Here is a 19108-nt window from a genome sequence, read left to right as displayed (position 1 = left end):
TTTAAGATGGGAAGTTGCCCATAGCAACCAATCAGATTCTACTTCTTATTTATTGAGCACCTTCTAGAAGATAATAGATAGAATCTGATTGGTTGCCATGGGCAACATCCAATCTTCAATTGAACTCTAATTTTACCCCTATGAGATTGTTAAGCACTAAAGCTGTGTACATGCTAGTCCGACCAGCAATTGTTCCGATACGCAAGGCAAGTACCATTTTTCCTGCTCATCCGGAGATTGCCGGTACACCACAAGCAGATTTTAATGAGCATCCCGCATTAGTATTCATTGCATCGCATGCCAGGTCGTGTGATTTGGCCACACAACAATGTGTCTATAGAAGAGGGAACGGAGACTAAAGGAACTATCAAGACATCTGGAGATCAATGGGAATTGCGGGTAGGAGGGTCCTAACGTACGTATCATCTTGGTATGATCTTTGATTACTTCCTGGTTCTTTCATTTTTGTCTCTTATTTGTTTGTCCGGTATGCCTTCGGACACTATTGGACCGATTTGGACAAAACCAACGGGAGGTGGCTTGATTACTTCCAGTTTAGGTTTATGGATAGTAATATCTCCAATCCCAACCCCCAGTGGGAGTCCTGGGGACCCAGAAAGGGGTCTGGCCACTACATGAAATGGACCAGGGAAGCACGATATGGCAAAGTTACATAACAAAGGGGGTATCGGACCTGGGGTTTAAGAAAATAATTGTGGCCACTAAGACCCCCAATCCCGAGCCCACTGTAGTTTGGCCACTACACAAAGTGGGTCAGGGAAGCAAGATATGGCAAAGTTGCATAACATAGAGGGGGTATCGGACCTGGGGTTTAAGAAAAAAATTGTGGTCATATCCAGAAGCCGACCAGAGAGAGGTTTATGCTGGGCAAACCATGGGCACGTGGAGCATGTTCAGGGCCTTCCACTGGTTGGATGAGAACTTCAGATGACACCAGGCAGCCACCTCCTGGGTCTGTTGGTAGAGCTGTCAAGCTTAAAACAAGAGAAGGATAAAGTTCAAGTAATGCTAATTGCCCAACCAAACCCGAGCAACTAGGATGTATATGTTTTTCTCTTTATTTTAGGGTAATTTATTCATTTTTACTTTTTGATTTTTTTGTGGTATAAATTAGAACTCTTATTAAGCATTGAAAATCTGGGTTTACAGTTTTATATGTTGGCACCCAAGGAGCCACACACAGTACCCATCACAGGTGCCCGATATATTTACCAAGGGAAAAAACTTAGGAGCAAAAGACACACGCCACAAACCACTCATAAAAATACCCATAAATGTGTACGGGATGTTGAAGAACATTACAGCAGTGGCCAGTGATTTCCTTCTTAACCAAAATAGAATTTGTATTTCCTTGAAAATTTCAAATTAATCAAAATATTCCTGTTTTCCTTGGCTGGTTTTAGTTGTTTTGAAATAATAGACTAGTCAAATGTCAGGCAACGATTCATTTATTCAAACCATTTATAGATCATTTAAATATTTTCTCAAGCACTAGAATTTGTCCATAAACACCAGCGCCAAAAGAGCCAGCACCTGCGTTCCACAAAAAAAAGATTTGAGCAGACGAAACGTTGAATACTGAGGATTCAGCTCAGCTGAGCGCACGATTGTTCTAAACGATTATCCGTAACGCACGTGACGCATGTGAATGATAATCATTCAGAGTCTAAAAAAAGCGTCTAAACCTAGCTAGGGTCACTGGACAGTGGCAGATCTGCCCTGTACTGTTAATATGCCGAAATGGCGTCTATGGGCAGCACAGCGTTTATTGCCTCATGAAACTGAGGTCTTGGGACCAATCACAAATCTCCTTACTTGAGGCTGTAAGAAAATTGTTGCGTCTCTGGCATTTATTGAATGTTGAAAAACGATTTGGTCACCGTGAGAAGGGTATACGTATAAAGTGGCATTTTTTTTTTTCGTTTTGCAAGCTGCTGCCACATGGGGAAGGTCAACATTCTAAAGGTTGGCGCCTCACCAAAATTCATGTTCGACCAATGTGAGCCATATCTCCGCACCAATATTTTATGATCCGATATGCTGACATGCATCGATGGTCTGCAATCCACTGGGAAATAGAGGACATTTCCCAATGTTAAACATTCCTGATTTGCAGATTGTCATCTTTTTTTGGTTAGAATTGGGAAGTCCTACAGTACATGTTGAATTTCCTCTATACCCCGGCAGAACGGGGAACTGGGGCAATGCTTTGGTCCCATCATTTATAAACACTTTGATTTATATTAGCCCTAGCTTTAGGAAAACTATCCGCAAAGGAAATATAAGAAGATCCGAAGATCATAACGGGTTTATCCCTTAATGTGGTCGCATAAATAAATACGCATTTCTTTGTCTTGGTTGCAATTAATTGATGCCTGTGTGTATATACGGAGGTTGCTTTTGGGCCATATATTATGGAGGCTTCATTGAGAAGGTCACAGGGGCAGGCTGGTAATGTTACACACATCGTGATCCAGCCTAAGGACTCACATCTGGAATTCCATTCATTCCTACCAGCGGCCTGACTCATTGACATGAATGGCTGGGCTATTAGATTAGGACTTTCCCATGTGACTCACAGCCCTCAGGAAAACCACTTTTCAGAACAAAACAAACTATCGTAGGTATTAGACAGATGTGAACCTTGAAGTTATCAGGTTTTCTTTGAAATTATGCAAAATATTTGCTACTCATTGTTTTAAATGAAGCCTGAGGACTGGGATTAGTCACCCTGTGCTGATGGCTTTGTGGAAAGCAGCGTAGTGTAATGACGGGCCTATTTGCTGTCCAGCTCCAGCGTAACATTACTGGGTGCCGAGAGTAGGAGACTTCTCCAGATGCAGATAACTTTGTACTTCTTATATGAACACAGACTATTTATATAGAAGTATGATATACTGTAAGCAGTGGCACATTACTTGCAATTACGGTGGTCCATCCCAGCATCGGAATCCTGGGATTTGGCCCTAAAACCGCCAGGATTACAGTAGCTGTGCTTGCGCATATCTAATGCCGTGTAGCATCTGAGCAGTGAGCACCCAGGTGTTCCTGACCCGGACATGCTCGCTACAGACCGCACCTCTGAGTCCCGGCCACACTGCCCTATCTGCCACTTTAACCACCCGCCCTCTGGCTCTGGGGGCGGGTGGTTAAAGTGCCCCCCCCCCCTGGTTTTCTGCAATATCCCCCTTTTTCTCTTGATAGTTGCTTCCTCTAGATCATCCAAGTTGGAGAGAAGACCTTTAACACCCAGGGGGAGGGGTAAGGCCGGTGGCCTTGCACTGTCACTATACACGCCACCACCTAGTGCCTTTAGCCGCCATGCCCGACTCATTACAAGCAAAGCAAAACCGCAAGGATCAAATTAGGCTCCCATATTTGGACCTTGCTCCTCCCCCTGTGAAATCTGAAATCCTTTTTCCAAATAGGATCTAGACCTAATCATTCCCCCCCCCCCCGTTCACTTTGTCCTTAGTGTTTCAGTATCCTTCTCTGTCATCTTTCAAGACATCACACTCACTGCTGTAAAAGGAAAGCCTACAGCTGAAAAATGGGCATCAGTAGCATCCTTAAGGCACCGCTGGCATGCTTAGGATACCATGCACCTCTTCAGCCATCTTACAAGCTGGTCACTGGTGCCACTGGTGTAGCCCTGGATAACTGCACCAGGCACAGCCAATGGGTTTTCATTAGTCATACTTGACCACTGAATACTGGTATCTTATTGGTTACTTTGGACTACAGGGCATTGGCCCACAACATTAAAGTGTTGCTACCACGTGATTAATGCAGTGTAGTTATAAATATGTTTTTAGCTGCACAGCCTCTCCTTAAATCACGCGCCGTGCTCCAGAGTGAAAGATACATCCTGAAATATATATTCCAAACTCTTTCCTAGATTTATTAAATATTAGACTAGAAACAAAAATGTGAGCAATGTATGTTTTGCTTATCCTCGATTTGCACGGTAAACAATATAGTCGTTAAAATGTTCTATGCATATTGCCTGTAGCCTGCCTAGTACTTCAGAAAACTCACCTCTGCTTTTAAGACTTTCAGATAGTTTTTTTAAAGCAGTTGAGAATATTTTTTCTCTCTTAACATCTGTTATCAGAAACTGCACACGCAAAGGCTTTGGATACAGAAAGTGCAAATTGTTGGCCAAGATTTATGACAATAACTGTAAAAACTGTTCCTCCTATCTGATGGGGGACATCTGCAGTAAGTGTGCTATGCCAGCAGCGGAATCTGCTTGTGAACTGTTTTATGTGACCTAGTCTGCGGAAACAAAAATAATGTTTGCTAAATATCTGGTAATGCCAAGGTAGGCAATCTGGTGCCCCTCAGCTGCTCTCCAACTACAGTTCCCAGGACGCCATTGCTGTAAATGAGGCTTCTGCTATACAGATTTGCAAATTGCTAATATTTGCTAAATATTGCTAATATTTGCAGCTAATATAGTGTTTACCTCTCTATTACTGTTAATGTGGAGCTGCGGAACGCGTTTCCTGCTAGCATTGGTTATCCAAAAGCAAGGATGGTGTAATGGTAACCATTACTGCCTCACAGCACTGAGGTCATGGATTTGATTCCCACCATGGCCCTAACTGTGTGGAGTTTGTATATTCTCCCCGTACTTGCGTGGGTTTCTTCTGGGTACTCCAGTATCCTGCCACATTCCAAAATTATACTGGTATGCTAATAGGCTTCCAACAAAGTTAACCCTTAAATGTCAAGTGTGAGTATGTGTATATGTGGTAGGGAATATAGATTGTAAGCTTCACTGGATCACGAACTGATGTGAATGTTGCACTATATAAATAACTGTTAATAAATAAATAAATAAGGATTTCCTGAGGAAGTCCTAAGGGATGAAACGCGTCTGATTTTAGCTAATGACAGAGATGTGGTGATGTCATCAGTCCAGGAAGTGCTGGTTGATTGCCAGCTTATGTGCAATAACCTGTGTGTGATACTTTTAGATATCACTACTTTATATGTTAGCTGTTCTGTCATTTTCAGTAAAGATTTTGCTTTTAAAACCTGCTTGACTTTTGTGCGCCTCCTATCTGTAGTCTCTTACATAGAATAAGAGGTTAGCTTTGTCTTTTTTACCTCTGTTTTCAGCCTGCAGACAGTGCCATGTTATTAGTTTTGTGAAGCTAATGTGATTTGACTGGGTGGTCGCAGGTGTACATGGAGTTCATTCACTTTCATTTATTCCTTCTTCAACACAGGCAGAGTAATTGCATTCTCCACATTCTGTGACACTAGAAGTTGTCAGTGTTTATCCCTTTTTAATAACGTCTTTAACCCATGATTCATTAGATCAAGAACCGCTGTATGTTAATTATTTAGAGCAAACTGGAACGTATTAACCCCCAAATCATGATATGCGAGTCAGAGTTTTCATGTTCTTAATGAGGTTTTTCGGTTTAATTACACATCATTTCACCGTGTATATTTTACGGAATGTTCACTACAGGTATGTCTACGTGTTCTTAAACCGACATTTGGCTTGTCAACATGATCAAAATGTCAATAGATGGAAATTTACTAAGATGTGTATTCTACTTCACATGCGATGTTGCCATGGGCAACCAATCAGAATCTTCGGTACTCTTTACCTAGATGGGCGCCCGTCGTGGTGATCGCGGGTACATTTATGTCTGGCCGCGTCGCGACCGACGCGATGCCCGCGATTTCCCATTGAAACCCATGTTAAACATGGAAATCGCGTCGGACGCGTCGCGGCCGGCCATAAATGTACCCGCGATGCCCGTGACGCGATGCTCCCGATTTGCCATAGGAATCAATGTTAAAAGGCCCGATGGACACGATTTTACTGTTAAATGCCTCAATGGACCCGATTTGGCCATAGGAATCAATGTTAAATGGGCCACAGAGGCCAAATAAGCACAATTAACCCTTAAATGTCCCCCCAAATTTTTAACGCCACCCCACGATCCACGCCAACCCGAAGCGTGGCGAGCGCAGCGGTACGCGTCCTCCGACCTTTTCATGCCCTACTATCCACTAGGGCGTGGAGTGAGAATAGAATAGTGTGGCGAGCCCGAAGCGTGGCGAGCGGACGCGGATACCTTCACAGTTATACGCGTCCCCTCGCGGGCTTCACAGGTGTCCGTGGCGACGCGGACACCTGTGAAGCCCGCGAGGGGACGCGTCTACCTGTGAAGGTATCCGCGTCCCCTCGCGGGGCTCGCCACGCTTCGGGCTCGGTGGCTCGCTGCGCTCGCCACACTATTCTATTCTCACTCCACGCCCTAGTGGATAGTAGGGCATGAAAAGGTCGGAGGACGCGTACCGCCGCCCCTCGCGGGCTCGCTGCGCTCGCCACGCTTCGGGTTGGCGTGGATCGTGGGGTGGCGTTAAAAATTTTGGGGGACATTTACGGGTTAATTGTGCCTATTTGGCCTCTGTAGCCCATTTAACATTGATTCCTATGGCCAAATCGCGGGCATTGAGGCATTTTACATGAAAATCGCGCTCAATCAGCCTTTTTAACATTGTTCCCTATGGGAAAATCGCGGTCATCGCGGGTAGCAGATTTTTATGTACCCGCGATTTACCCGCGATGACCGCGATTTTTACCCCCGACGCCCGCGATTTCAATCGCAGGCGCCCATCTAGGTAAAGAGTACCGAATCTTCTTATATATTTAGCACCCTCTAAAAGATAGTAGACAGGATCTGATTGGTTGCCTATAGCAACATCACATGTGAAGTAGAATACACATCTTAGTATAATTCCCCCAGTATCTCAATGTGCACTATTGCATCATCATTACTCCTATTGCTGTACAATACCGTGATTACCGGTGGCGGCTGGTTTCGGGAGACTGGCCTACTCTTCCTTGTGGTTGGGAGCACCGCCCAATTTTTTGGTTGCCTCATGGCTGTTCCAGAAGATTGGTTAAGTTTAGATTAGTTTAGTGGAATCCTATGTATTTAAGAATCCAGTGATGTCGCTATAATGGGTGCAGACAGAGTGTGCAGTACACACCCTACACCCATATAATGATACTGATTCTGGAGTACCACGTCAGCCGACATTGCTGACAGAAATCACTGGGAAAATGGCACAGAGAAATTCCACTGGGAACAAGGAACGATATTGACTCATTGGCCAGATTAATCGTGTGAAAAGTGCCATATTGTATATGTTTAACCTCCAAATCCAATTTGATGCACGGCCCCGTGCGCACTAGACCGGATCCGGACATCGTCATGGCTTCCACAATGGTTTTGTCAGATCCCGCAGCCATGACTGGGATCAGATACAATACACTGTATGAAAAAGGAAAACATACCGTGTATTGTATGCGATCCTGCCACCCGGTGAGTTGATGGGATATGGAGTGCAAGCGATACCTCATAGTACTGGATGGGCACCTTAATTTTGGTTGTAATTTTTGTAAATGGAAAAATGTGTACCCCTTTCACACAGATATTTGGACCTGGGAAATGCAGAGACAAGCCTGCTCAACCAGCGTCCCTTCTCTATATGAGATTCGACCTGGGTCAGATTTTCCAGGATATCAGTGTTATTCATGGTTACAACACAGGATTACGTGCAGTGTGAATGGTGTGACACAGATTTTCAGACTAAGCTTTGATGCACTCTGATTGGTCATGAACTAACCAGGTTGCACGCCGATTGGTCACTTACAGTATGGCCCTGCCAATGGGAGTCTGGTGGATGGACATATAAAGAAAGGAGACAACGCAGGGCAAACATGGGTGTAGTAGACACAGCCTCTGTGAAAGGGGTCGAATATCCCAGGACCAAAGTACTGTGTAAAGAGGGGTAGGAGCTGAGACTGGGGTCCAACCCGGTGTTCAAAACAAACAGGTTCCAAGTCCCCACTCCTGTCTGAAAGTGGTATTACTGATGATCTGCTTGGGTTAGTTAGCTCCAGTTAATGTGCTGAGAGTTTATATTAATGAATGCACTTTTCCCAAATGGCCTGTATCACTGATGGCATATATGTTACAAAACCCAGTGTTTTACTCTGTCTATTGGTATAAATGTGCAGATCCTTCCATTTACATTAGACATTGTTACAACGCGCCGTTAATGACTTCTCTTACACTTGTCACAGCAGTCTGGGCTTTTTCTCCCAGGACCATAAACGCCCTCCATCCATACTGTATTCTATATTTATTGTCTTAATCCACAGTGTTCTTGGAAAGGCTGTTAAAAAACATGTTGGTAATGTCTAAGGAGCAGGAAAAGACGCACATATGTTCTGAAAGGCAGCGCGAATACTGTTATTGTGCTCCGTGAGAAACGGACAAAAATCGAGTCTGCGGATTTATTTTCTTTTCTTTATCGCTGATAAAACAAATTGATATTGTACAGTCTGCTGTTTGTCACTCTCACTTTTTTGCTCCCGCTGCTGAAGTTTTTGTTCTTGTGTCAGTTGAAGTATTACAACATGTGGTTTCTCTGTCATAATTTTTTGCACGTTTATTTTTATTATACATATATATATTCCAATCCCGTCCGTATGATGGATGAACAACAATTTGGTACTCGCTTACGTATTGTGTCCATTTAGAAAAAAAAAAACAGTACAGACGACCGAACCATAGGTTTTGATTTAGTTGAGAATGAAATTATCCAGAATCAGATTGGAGAAGATCCTGGCAATGGTCCCAAATCTAGTGTCTGTTCCTTTGTAATTTATAATAAATAATATTTTTTTGTGTTTTTCCTCCTGTTAGTAAAACATAAATCATAAGTAAATCTACGTACGGTTCAAGTTAAATTATGTTAAGAGAAATGATTAAAGAAATTCTAATAACTTTAGTTTGCACACACCAGATTGTTTTTATTGTAGACTGGGGGTTTGTTGAGTTCTGTGCACAGAGCATTGAGTTCTGTGCAGTGTGTCTGGGAATCTGTACATTGTGCAGAGGCTGGGGTTCTTTGCGGTGTGTCTAGGAATCTGTGGGTTGTGGCTGAGGCTCTGGTCACTGAGGCTGGGGTTTAGTACAGTGGGGATGGAGGCCTGGTGACTGAGGTTAGGGTTTAGTACAATGGGGCTGAGGGCCTGGTCACTGAGGTTGGGGTTTGGTACGGTGTGGCTGGAGGCCTGGTCACTGAAGCTGGGGTTTAGTACAGTGGGGCTGGGGCGCCTGGTCACTGAAGTTGCGGTTTGGTACAGTGGGGCTGGGTTCCTGGTCACTGAGTTTGGTACAATGTGGCTAGGGATTGGTACAGTACAGCTGGGGGCTTGGTCACTGAGTTTGGGGTTTGGTACAGTGCGGCTGGGGGGGGGGGCTAGTAACTGAGGTTGGGGTTTGGTACAGTGTGGCTGGGGGCCTGGTCACTGAGGTTGGGGTTTGGTACAGTGCAACTGGGGAGGCCTGGTCACTGAGGTTGGGGTTTGGTACAGTGCGGCTGGAGAGGCCTGGTCACTGAGGTTGGGGTTTGGTACAGTACTGCTGGGGAGGCCTGTTCACTGAGGTTGGGGTTTGGTATATTGGGGATGGGGTCCTGGTCACTGAGGTTGGGGTTTGGTACAGTGGGGCTGGGGGCCTGGTCACTGAGGTTGGGGTTTGGTACAGTGCTGCTGGGGGGGCTAGTAACTGAGGTTGGGGTTTGGTACAGTGCGGCTGGGGGCCTGGTCACTGAGGTTGGGGTTTGGTACAGTGCAACTGGGGAGGCCTGGTCACTGAGGTTGGGGTTTGGTACAGTGCGGCTGGAGAGGCCTGGTCACTGAGGTTGGGGTTTGGTACAGTGCGGCTGGAGAGGCCTGGTCACTGAGGTTGGGGTTTGGTACAGTGCGGCTGGAGAGGCCTGGTCACTGAGGTTGGGGTTTGGTACAGTACGGCTGGGGGCCTGGTCACTGAGGTCGTGATTTGGTACAGTGGTGCTGGCGGCCTGGTCACTGAGGTTTGGGTTTGATACAGTGTTGCTTGGGGGGTAGACTTGGTCACATAGGCTGAGGTTTGGTACAGTGTGGCTAGGGATTGGTACAGTATGGCTGGAGAGGCCTGGTCACTGAGGTTGGGGTTTGGTACAGTACAGCTGGGGAGGTTTGGTCACTGAGGTTGGGGTTTGGTTAGAGTATGGCTGGGGAGGCCTGGTCACAGAGGTCGTGGTTTGGTACAGTGGGGCTGGAGGCCTAGTCACTGAGGTTAGGGTTTGGTACAGTTTGGCTGGGGTGGGGGGTGGCTTGGTCACTGATTCTGAGGTTTGGTACAGTGTGGCTAGGGATTGGTACAGTACGGCTGGGGGGCCTGGTCACTGAGGTTGAGGTTTGGTACAATGTGACTAGGGGTTGGTACAGTGTAGTCGGGGACCTGGTCACTGAGATTGGGGTTTGGTACAGTACAGCTGGGGAGGCCTGGTCACTGAGGTTGGGGTTTGGTAGAGAACGACTGGGGGCCTGGTCACTGAGGTTTGAGTTTGATACAGTGTTGCTTGGGGGGGGGTAGACTTGGTCACATAGGCTGAGGTTTGGTACAGTGTGGCTAGGGATTGGTACAGTATGGCTGGGGAGGCCTGGTCACTGAGGTTGGGGTTTGGTACAGTACAGCTGGGGAGGCCTGGTCACTGAGGTTGGGGTTTGGTTAGAGTATGGCTGGGGAGGCCTGGTCACTGAGGTCGTGGTTTGGTACAGTGGGGCTGGAGGCCTGGTCACTGAGGTTAGGGTTTGGTACAGTTTGGCTGGGGTGGGGGGTGGCTTGGTCACTGATGCTGAGGTTTGGTACAGTACGGCTGGGGGGCCTGGTCACTGAGGTTGAGGTTTGGTACAATGTGACTAGGAGTTGGTACAGTGTAGCTGGGGACCTGGTCACTGAGATTGGGGTTTGGTACAGTGTGGCTGGAGGCCTGATCACTGAGGTTGGGGTTTGGTACAGTGTGGCTGGGGATTGGTACAGTACGTCTGGGGGGCCTGGTCACTGAGGCTGAGGTTTAGAACAGTGTAGCTAGGGACCTGGTCACTGAGATTGGGGTTTTGTATACTCTTTCTCGAGGACTAAGGTTGAGAAGCACTGCACTACGGATAACGGGTATCATAAGCCAATTAACCAGCCAGTATATTTTGGGATTTCATCAGTAATCACCTAAACTACATTGCCATGATACACCTGTCATATTATGAATCATTACTTAATTTGCACCAACATCGTAATGCTCATATTAATCATTACCTCATGATATCATCCAGATCAACCCATGTTGGTTACACTCTCTAGTTACCCTCGTCCTTTGCGTGATACCCTACATATACAGTAACACATCTACATTCTCTTAAACCAACAGGTAATACCTGTTATAATGAAAATATCTTGATTTAAAAAAGGATACATTTAAAGTTTAAAGAGAAGCTTTGCGTTCCGTTGCATGCCAGAAATAAAGACAGAAGATCTTTCTATCTGATTATTGCAAGCTTATAATGTATAGGGAAATAGGAGTTTGCTTCATAATTTCTAATAAGTTCTAGATATTTAAAATTTGCGGGTGGGCAGTTTTTGGTCTGTGGTTAGAGAGTTGGAAAAAGAACTCCTGTCCGTTTAGTTTGAACTGTGTAGAGGGGTGGTAATTGGCTAGCATAGCTTTGGGAGGTTAAGTGGGTGGTTCTGGAATTTGTTCATCTTGTCTGAAGAGTTGAGGCATAATCGCCTACAGGTCAGCTGGGAGGGACCCAAAAATACTCCCGGCCAACTGGAAAACTGGGATGTCTCCCGCATCTAGCTTATTTTTGTAAGAAACTTTACAAAATGTCTGCATCATTACCACTTCAAATGTGGCGAGAACATGCAAACTCCACACAATTGGGGTCCACTCAGAAAGTTGTAGCTTAATTAAAATGATTACACTAAGGGGGGGGGGGGGGTATTCTGATTCACTCGCAAAGGCTCAATCACTCTCTAATGGACAAAACCATGTGCACTGCAGGTGGGGCTGATGTAGCATGTGCAGAGAGAGTTAGATGTGGGTGTACTTCAAACTGATATCTATATTGCAGTGTAAAAATAAAGCAGCCAGTATTTACCCTGCACAGAAACAATAAAACACCCAAATCTAACTCTCTTGTCCCAGTCTGGAATTACATTGTGTTTCAGAGTTTACAATAGAGTTCTGGTAGAAGTCTTATTTTGAGTTGTGATGTTCTTTAGGGATTCAATACCCTTATTTGTTATGTTTTTGTCAGGTCCACACGAAATTCCACTGCAGACAGGCACATGCTCCTGGTACCGATACTACTTGTATTGTTTTTTCCTACAGCGGTACTGTCCTTGCTACACGAGGAGGTAAGTACCAAACCTTTAAATTAATGCTTCGTAGAAGTGACTTTGCAAGGAGAATATCACTAACGACCCATGGAAGTGCACATCGTTAACGATGTCATCATCTTGCTCATCGTTAACGATGTTGTGTATTATTATTATAATAATTTTATTTATAAGGCACCACAAGTGTTTTGCAGCGCCGTACAAGGGAACAGTACAGGGAGACAAAACTTGGCATAACATTGAATAAATAACAAAAATACAGTACAAATAAAGAGCACCACAGATCAATACACATTACAGCTTAAATGTAAGTAGTGAGGACTCAATCAACATACAACTAGAAGCTTAAAGCCAATGATGGAGATGAGTATGCGGACAAAGATGGTCACTGAGTGTTGGAGTATAGGAGAGCTGTGAGTGACATGTGAAGAGAAGTGGGCTTTGACAACAGTGTATTCTGTATTCATTTAACCCCCTCCCTGGAACTCCCGAGAATTTTCCGGGATATGTGCCAGTAGCCAGTCTGGCAAACCCGGAAAATCCCAGGGAGTGCCACTGACTGTGCTCCCTGCTGCCCGGCACTGCCTCCTTCCCCCCTCAGCTGTGTGCGGCACGACCTTGCTAATGTCACGCCGCACACATCCGGGGGCAAGGCCAGGCAGTGGCTGATCTAGAGCGCGGCACTGCCCAGCCCCTGGAAACACAGTGGGGAGAAAAGGGGGTGTGCCGGTGAAAACAGCCGTAATTTTGTCGAGATCCGGTCATGAATTCGACAATCCACGGCCGTTTTGTCGAATTCCGACTTCAATGCTGTTGGAAACGACAGCATTGAATAGGCGGCAGGCATTACTTCCCCTATCGGATATAGCGCCCGGCTTTGAAAACCCGCCCCAAGTCTAATACCAAAGGAAAGCCAATTACTAGTAGTAGCTAGCTATAATTTGGTCCTTTCTGCTGGAATAAATCTCTCCTGGTTGCTCAAATCACAAGTAAATGCCAAACAAAGATGCCAATGACTACCCTGTGTCAGACCTGAGGGTTTTGTCTAACCCAATCTGCCGTGCGGCTCTGGGGCTGTAGGTGCCCATGGATGTTTTAGGCTTTCGCTGTAAAACTCCTGGAAACACAATGCTGTTAGAGGATCGGGAGAACGATGGGGAACCTGTGAAACACTCCGCTTCCTGGGAAGTGATTCTTTTTTTTTTAACATAATGTGTTTTGACTGTAGTTTGATGACTCATTTGTACCGGATCCAACATCTGAGCAGTAAGGTAGCGTAAATGCAAGTTAGAGTAGTTGGCTGGAAGGGGACCAACTCGCCCAGATGTGCATGGAGTTTTACAGTAACACACCTGCTAAATGTGTAGATTATAGTAAGACCTAGTGTAACCCTTGCAGCAGAAGCATGGCGCAGGGGAGAATGGGTCTAACCAGGCCAGTTCTGCCGCAAAGGGTTAAGGAATTACGGAGACGCAAAGCCCCTAACGGAAATGTACAAAGTCCCCGTATTGATAAATACATTCTATGTGCTTAAGTACAGATTGTGTTTTACTGTACTTGTCTCTATAGATGAAGAACACAATGTAGAATATGCTGTTAGTGTAATATCCAAGGTTCTAGATTTCTGTACTTGGAGATTCTGAGAGCAGGAGTAGCTGTTCTTCTCCCGCGGCAGGGACGCTGACTGCTGATTGGTCAGGCGTAGTGTACTATTATACCACAATGAGAACAGTATTACATAGAGTCATCCAATATTCTGTAAGTGGGAAAATTGGTCTTCTGTTTCTGATCTCTATTGATGTTCTCCTTCCAGTGTGTAAAAGATCAGAACGATCAATGTTTTCCACTTGATTCCCATCAGCACATATAGGCAGTATAATATTGAAGTTCATGGGACTGTTGGGGGGGGGGGGGGATTTAAAATCAGCAGACAGATTTATTTTTGGGATTGAGCGTGTCCTTGCTCCATTATAAACAGTATTTGTGGGCTGCTTGGTAACCAGCGTTTTCCCAGCATGCAACAAAATGAAATAAGAAAATTGGCCACCTTGTGTGGCAACAGACCTTGGCCCTTATACTGGTTGACTCGCTGGTATGCGAGTTCGCATACTTGCGAGTCACCCTAACTCCGTCTTGCGAGTGGTTAGCCAGCGCCACCCATTCGCAAGCGGCATTCGTTCGCAAGGCTTGCGAATGAATATTTTACATGAACATCCATTTTTTTATGCCAGTTGGAACCTCCCCCATCTTTTGATGGTTACCAACCTTCAAATGATGGTGAAGGCGCACGCATATGTAAGAGTGGTCCAGACCACCCTTACATATACGTGTAGATTGCGAGGGAATTGGGCGGCAGCTGACATCCGGTTGCTGACGCTCCCCACACGTGCGTCACGGGCACATTAGCATTTGTTCCCCCAGTGTTTCCATGGGAACGCCAATGAAATGCTGGGCGTTCCCATATGCTAATGGCCCAGCCCGGCACCCCATGCCCCTCTCCACCCCCCTGCTCGCAAGGCTGGGTGCGTGCACCCGGCGAACAGACTTTTTGCCGAATTTGCACGCATATATATATATTTAAATGCTGCTGCGCACACGCAAAACATCGGTCTCCGTGCGAATTCGCGTCCTTTATTCCAGGAGCCATCACCTCCGTTGCATACTGGAATTCCCACAATGGTTGAGCTTGAGGCACCAATTAATTGTCATATTAATATTTAGAGGGTAACAGCAGTGAGTTTTTTTGCTTTGTAGAACACTGTCCATACACTGTGTCAGTAGTCAGAACACATAGGGGAAGCTGCATGAACTGCCGTAAAGAGGTTTAGTGGTATCTGCGGACATTATGTGCTGCTGATACCACTACTACAGAGTGTAGTATTCTGGTGATGACGCTTTGCGCTCCTGTCATTATCGGCGCGCCTGCCCAGTTGAGCTGCTAATCACTGCCGGCGTTTGGGTTGTTGGGGGATCGCCCGTACACACAGCATAATGCGCCGATATATCAGCTGTGTTGCACAGCCGACACGACATGTCTGTGAATGACGCCATTCACGGACCTATCGCTGATACACTTAACGTTATATATATTGGCCAATACATCTTCCAGTGTGTACCCAGTTTAAGGTAGAGGTCAGGAACCGTCTACCTTAAACTGGGTCTGCCATTATAATCAGCCATTATAATCATGGTATTAATTATATCTGTGTTTGAGTCGAGATTAGTTAAATTAAATTAAGTTACTAATTAAATTGTCTGTGCTCAAGTAAGGATATCCTTGAAACCTGCATTGTAATGTGACAATTATGGAAACCCTCCTCTAAGGTATTTAAATGTGTTTCTGATACCCTCAGATGTATAAAGAACCCTCTATGTGTTTAATACACCCCATTTCATTTGTTTTTTTAATTGTTTTATTAGAACAATAAATGCACATGTTAAGGAACCCTGCAGTAAGATGCTGGGCAGTGCGACTATAGATGCAGGAGAAATGAGCATCTGCATCGCTGTTTGTCACTTTGTACAATACGTAATTCCTGCCCACAGCGCTGCACAGTAATCCCAGCGATTATTAGATATAGATAAAACAATATGTATTACAGATTCGATATGTGATGTGTCCCGAGGTGCTGTGTTATCGGTGCAGACTGCTTCGCTGTGTGTGCTATTATAGCACATGATTTATTGTCTGTGTTTCAGGAGATGATACTTTAAAAACATGGGATATCAGAAACTTTAAGAAGCCCATTCACATGGCCAGTGGACTCACCAACTACTTCCCCATGTAAGTATTCAGCTAGGTTACACCAAACAGCCCTTCTTGGTGCGCCAAGCAGCCCTTTTCACCGTGCCAAACAACTCTTCTTGCTGTGCCAAACAGCCCTTATTGCCACATCTTACTTCTCCAGGTACCATGGGACTCCGTTTGCAACAAGCGTCTATTTTACATTTCTCATCCAAATTTACATCTCTATGTGAGACTTGTACATGTGTGCGGCTGAGTCTCTGACTGTATATGAAGTGCTACGAGGTAGCGCGGCAAGTACTGTTGTGCTCCAAATACAGTCTCAGACTAAGTTGCGCTCACATATCAAATTAATCTGTGCAGCCAGCGAATACAAAGATTCGGGAGTAGACAAGACGCTGGTGCGGCTGGCTGGCATCAGGTGTCTCGCGGCTAGGTGCGTGAGGACACATCTGTATCTGATTTAGATAAAAGGAAAAAAAATGCCCATAGTACTGTTTTAGCAGAAAGTCAAAGAGATAAATGTAACCGGATGTGAGATTGCCGTGAGATTCCTGTGAGATCAGAGTCACCATATATAATAAAGTGCAAGTACATAGTAACTCACCAGAATCTTGCATCTGCCGTTCTAGCTGCATCGTGTTTCCCTTGTTGGGGACACCTTAGAAACCTGCCAGAATTACTCACCAAACAATAGGCAGCCCCAAGGCCATTAGAGAATGCACCCCTGATGACAACACCAATTAACTGCTCCTTTCCCATTGCTACAGGACGGACTGCTGCTTCAGCCCGGACGATAAACTCCTGATCACCGGAACATCGGTTAAGAAAGGTGAAGGTAGCGGTAAACTGTTGTTCTTTGACATGGCGGATTTTAAGAAGATCTACGAAATTCCCGTCACAGACGCGGTGGGTGGTTACAGTCTTGTTATTGTTTTTTTTTTTCGTTATAAGGAGTATGCGTAGTAATCTAGTAGTAGTACAATCTCTGTGATCCATTCTACAGTGCTGTGTTCCGTTATTACACAGCTATTATGGAGCCAGTACCTTAGTTAACAAATGCAGCGTTACTGCGATTTAATTGGTCTGATATACATTGACATTTACGGACACCATCCAACGGCTGCCGGTGTAATCTCTAGGTGAGAAACAGTGTTAGGCTGTAATTATATAGGATACTTGACCCTTATAGAGGGCTCAGAGATACAGAGTGTCTATCCCTGAGCCTACCATAAGCGTGTATTGTATATACAATTGGAGTTCGTGTAAGGAGTAAGAGACCGCTGGGTCCCTTCCTCAGGCAGCACAATTTTTTTGTGAAATTCTACTGCAAGTTCCACTTAAAATTGCATTAGCCCTGATTTAACACATCTGTTCTTAACGGTGCCTTTAATAACATGGTTATTGCTTCCAGGCTTGTAATGCCAGCCCACAATTGCTAATTTTTTTGCCCCTCTTTTGCCGCACCCCACCTCCACCCTCTAGTTAACATGACCCAACTGAACTTTTATCCACGGCCCAAAATCCCTCTATCAGTGGCAGAAGTTGTGGGTTGTAGGCCCAGGTGCAAAAATATCATTTAGGTCCTCTCCTCCACCTCAACCCAAGTTCACAATATGCAACACGGCAGTGGGTGACAGGGAGAGGCAGAGGGTGAGTGTAAAGCAAGGGGAGGCAGAGTGTGACAGGGAGAGAGTGACAGGGTAAGACAAGTGATGGGTACAAGCACAGTGCCCCTGCGTGGTGCGGAGAACACCTCCTTGGTGGAGACAGGATCACAGTTGCCAGTTACACCGGGTGTGCGCTGCCTTTAATTCACAGACAGAAGTGAATCAGAAGCAATGTACAGCTGTTATTAGAGGCAGCATGTGACTGTGATCGTCAGCTCTGATAGGTGGCAGGACTGTGCTATCAGTCTGGAACACAAGGTCAGCCCCGCCTCTATCAGGTAAGAGCCAAGTCTCTCAGGCAGTGGGCACCACCCTGCTTCCTGCACTGGGCCATTCATCAAACATTGCTCCAAATGATCTGCGGGAGGGCCATGGGATAACTCATTGCTGGTTTGGGCAGCATTGGGAACCTTAGTCCTCAGGGTCCCCGATGCAATGCATCTGCTGCACCAATGGTGGTTCCGCCTCTCCCCTCTATTGTAACACATCCTCTCAATGTACCTTCCAGGCGCCTATATTTTGCTTTACTGCCAGGAAAGTTGGTAGACTTTTATCCACACGTGCCTACCATTGATGCCCACAGCACTGCAGAGCAGATAGAGGTAACCTAGTACTTTAGAATAAATGGTCTGGCCCCAGGGGATATACTGCAACATGCCCCTCTCTACGATCCAGCCATGCTCCCCATTATGACACAATCTCACCAATTATAATATGGGAGGCATCTGTACCATGCCTCCCAACAGTCACAACTGGGCAGGAATGTTGGGGCATAAATCCCATATGTAGCTGTCAGGCTGGTTCTGCTTCCACCTGCCCTAAGGCCTTCAGGAGGAGGGGGAAAGGCTGGAGCGTGGACCAGCCCATGGTCACTTCCCAGAGTGCACACGTTTGTTGACTTGATAAATTGGGAGGTATTCGGGTTGCTGGAGAAAAAAGCGCTCGTGTATACTGATTATATGGACGTAATATATGATTAAATAGTGGGGTTATATGACAGTAAATAAATGGTGACTGACAATGTGCTTAACCGCTGAAAAGGAAAGGTAGTTAGTAAAATGTTTACAGCCCTTATAGGGCTTTTTGTTGGGAACGAAGATTGCGGGTCCCGGCTGAGGCTGAAGGTTGAGCGCTATAAGTGAAGATCCCCGGCAGGCTTCTAACTGTCCCTAAGCTTACCTAGGTCTTCTGGCTTCAGGCTTCATGCTCCTCTTCTGCGCCGTGTATCTTCCGGACCTCCGCGAGACTGCCGCGATTACCGGAAGTTCGGGTGCGCTGACTTCCGGAATCGGCGGTGTGCGGACTTCAGTGTTCCCCGGCTCCAACGCGTTTCGAGAGACTTGCTCTCTTTGTCCTTGAACACTGAAGTCCGCACACCGCCGATTCCGGAAGTCAGCGCA

At 45.8% G+C, this 19108-nt stretch overlaps 1 protein-coding gene across 2 annotated transcripts in view; it reads left to right on the top strand.

Annotated features, from left to right (window-relative positions):
• Positions 1-19108, top strand: part of WDR70 (WD repeat domain 70) — a 224949-nt gene that overhangs the window by 139498 nt on the left and 66343 nt on the right. For both annotated transcript variants that reach the window (XM_083154608.1, XM_083154598.1), the window contains exons 11-13: positions 12212-12311; positions 15993-16077; positions 16809-16947. In XM_083154608.1, the coding sequence (XP_083010734.1) occupies positions 12212-12311; positions 15993-16077; positions 16809-16947 (324 nt within the window). The remainder of the gene's footprint in view (positions 1-12211; positions 12312-15992; positions 16078-16808; positions 16948-19108) is intronic.

Source organism: Crinia signifera, chromosome 1 (assembly GCF_055691185.1).
Source record: "Crinia signifera chromosome 1, ASM5569118v1, whole genome shotgun sequence".
Taxonomy (NCBI): Eukaryota; Metazoa; Chordata; class Amphibia; order Anura; family Myobatrachidae; genus Crinia; species Crinia signifera.
This window is presented reverse-complemented; position numbering and strand designations above follow the sequence as displayed.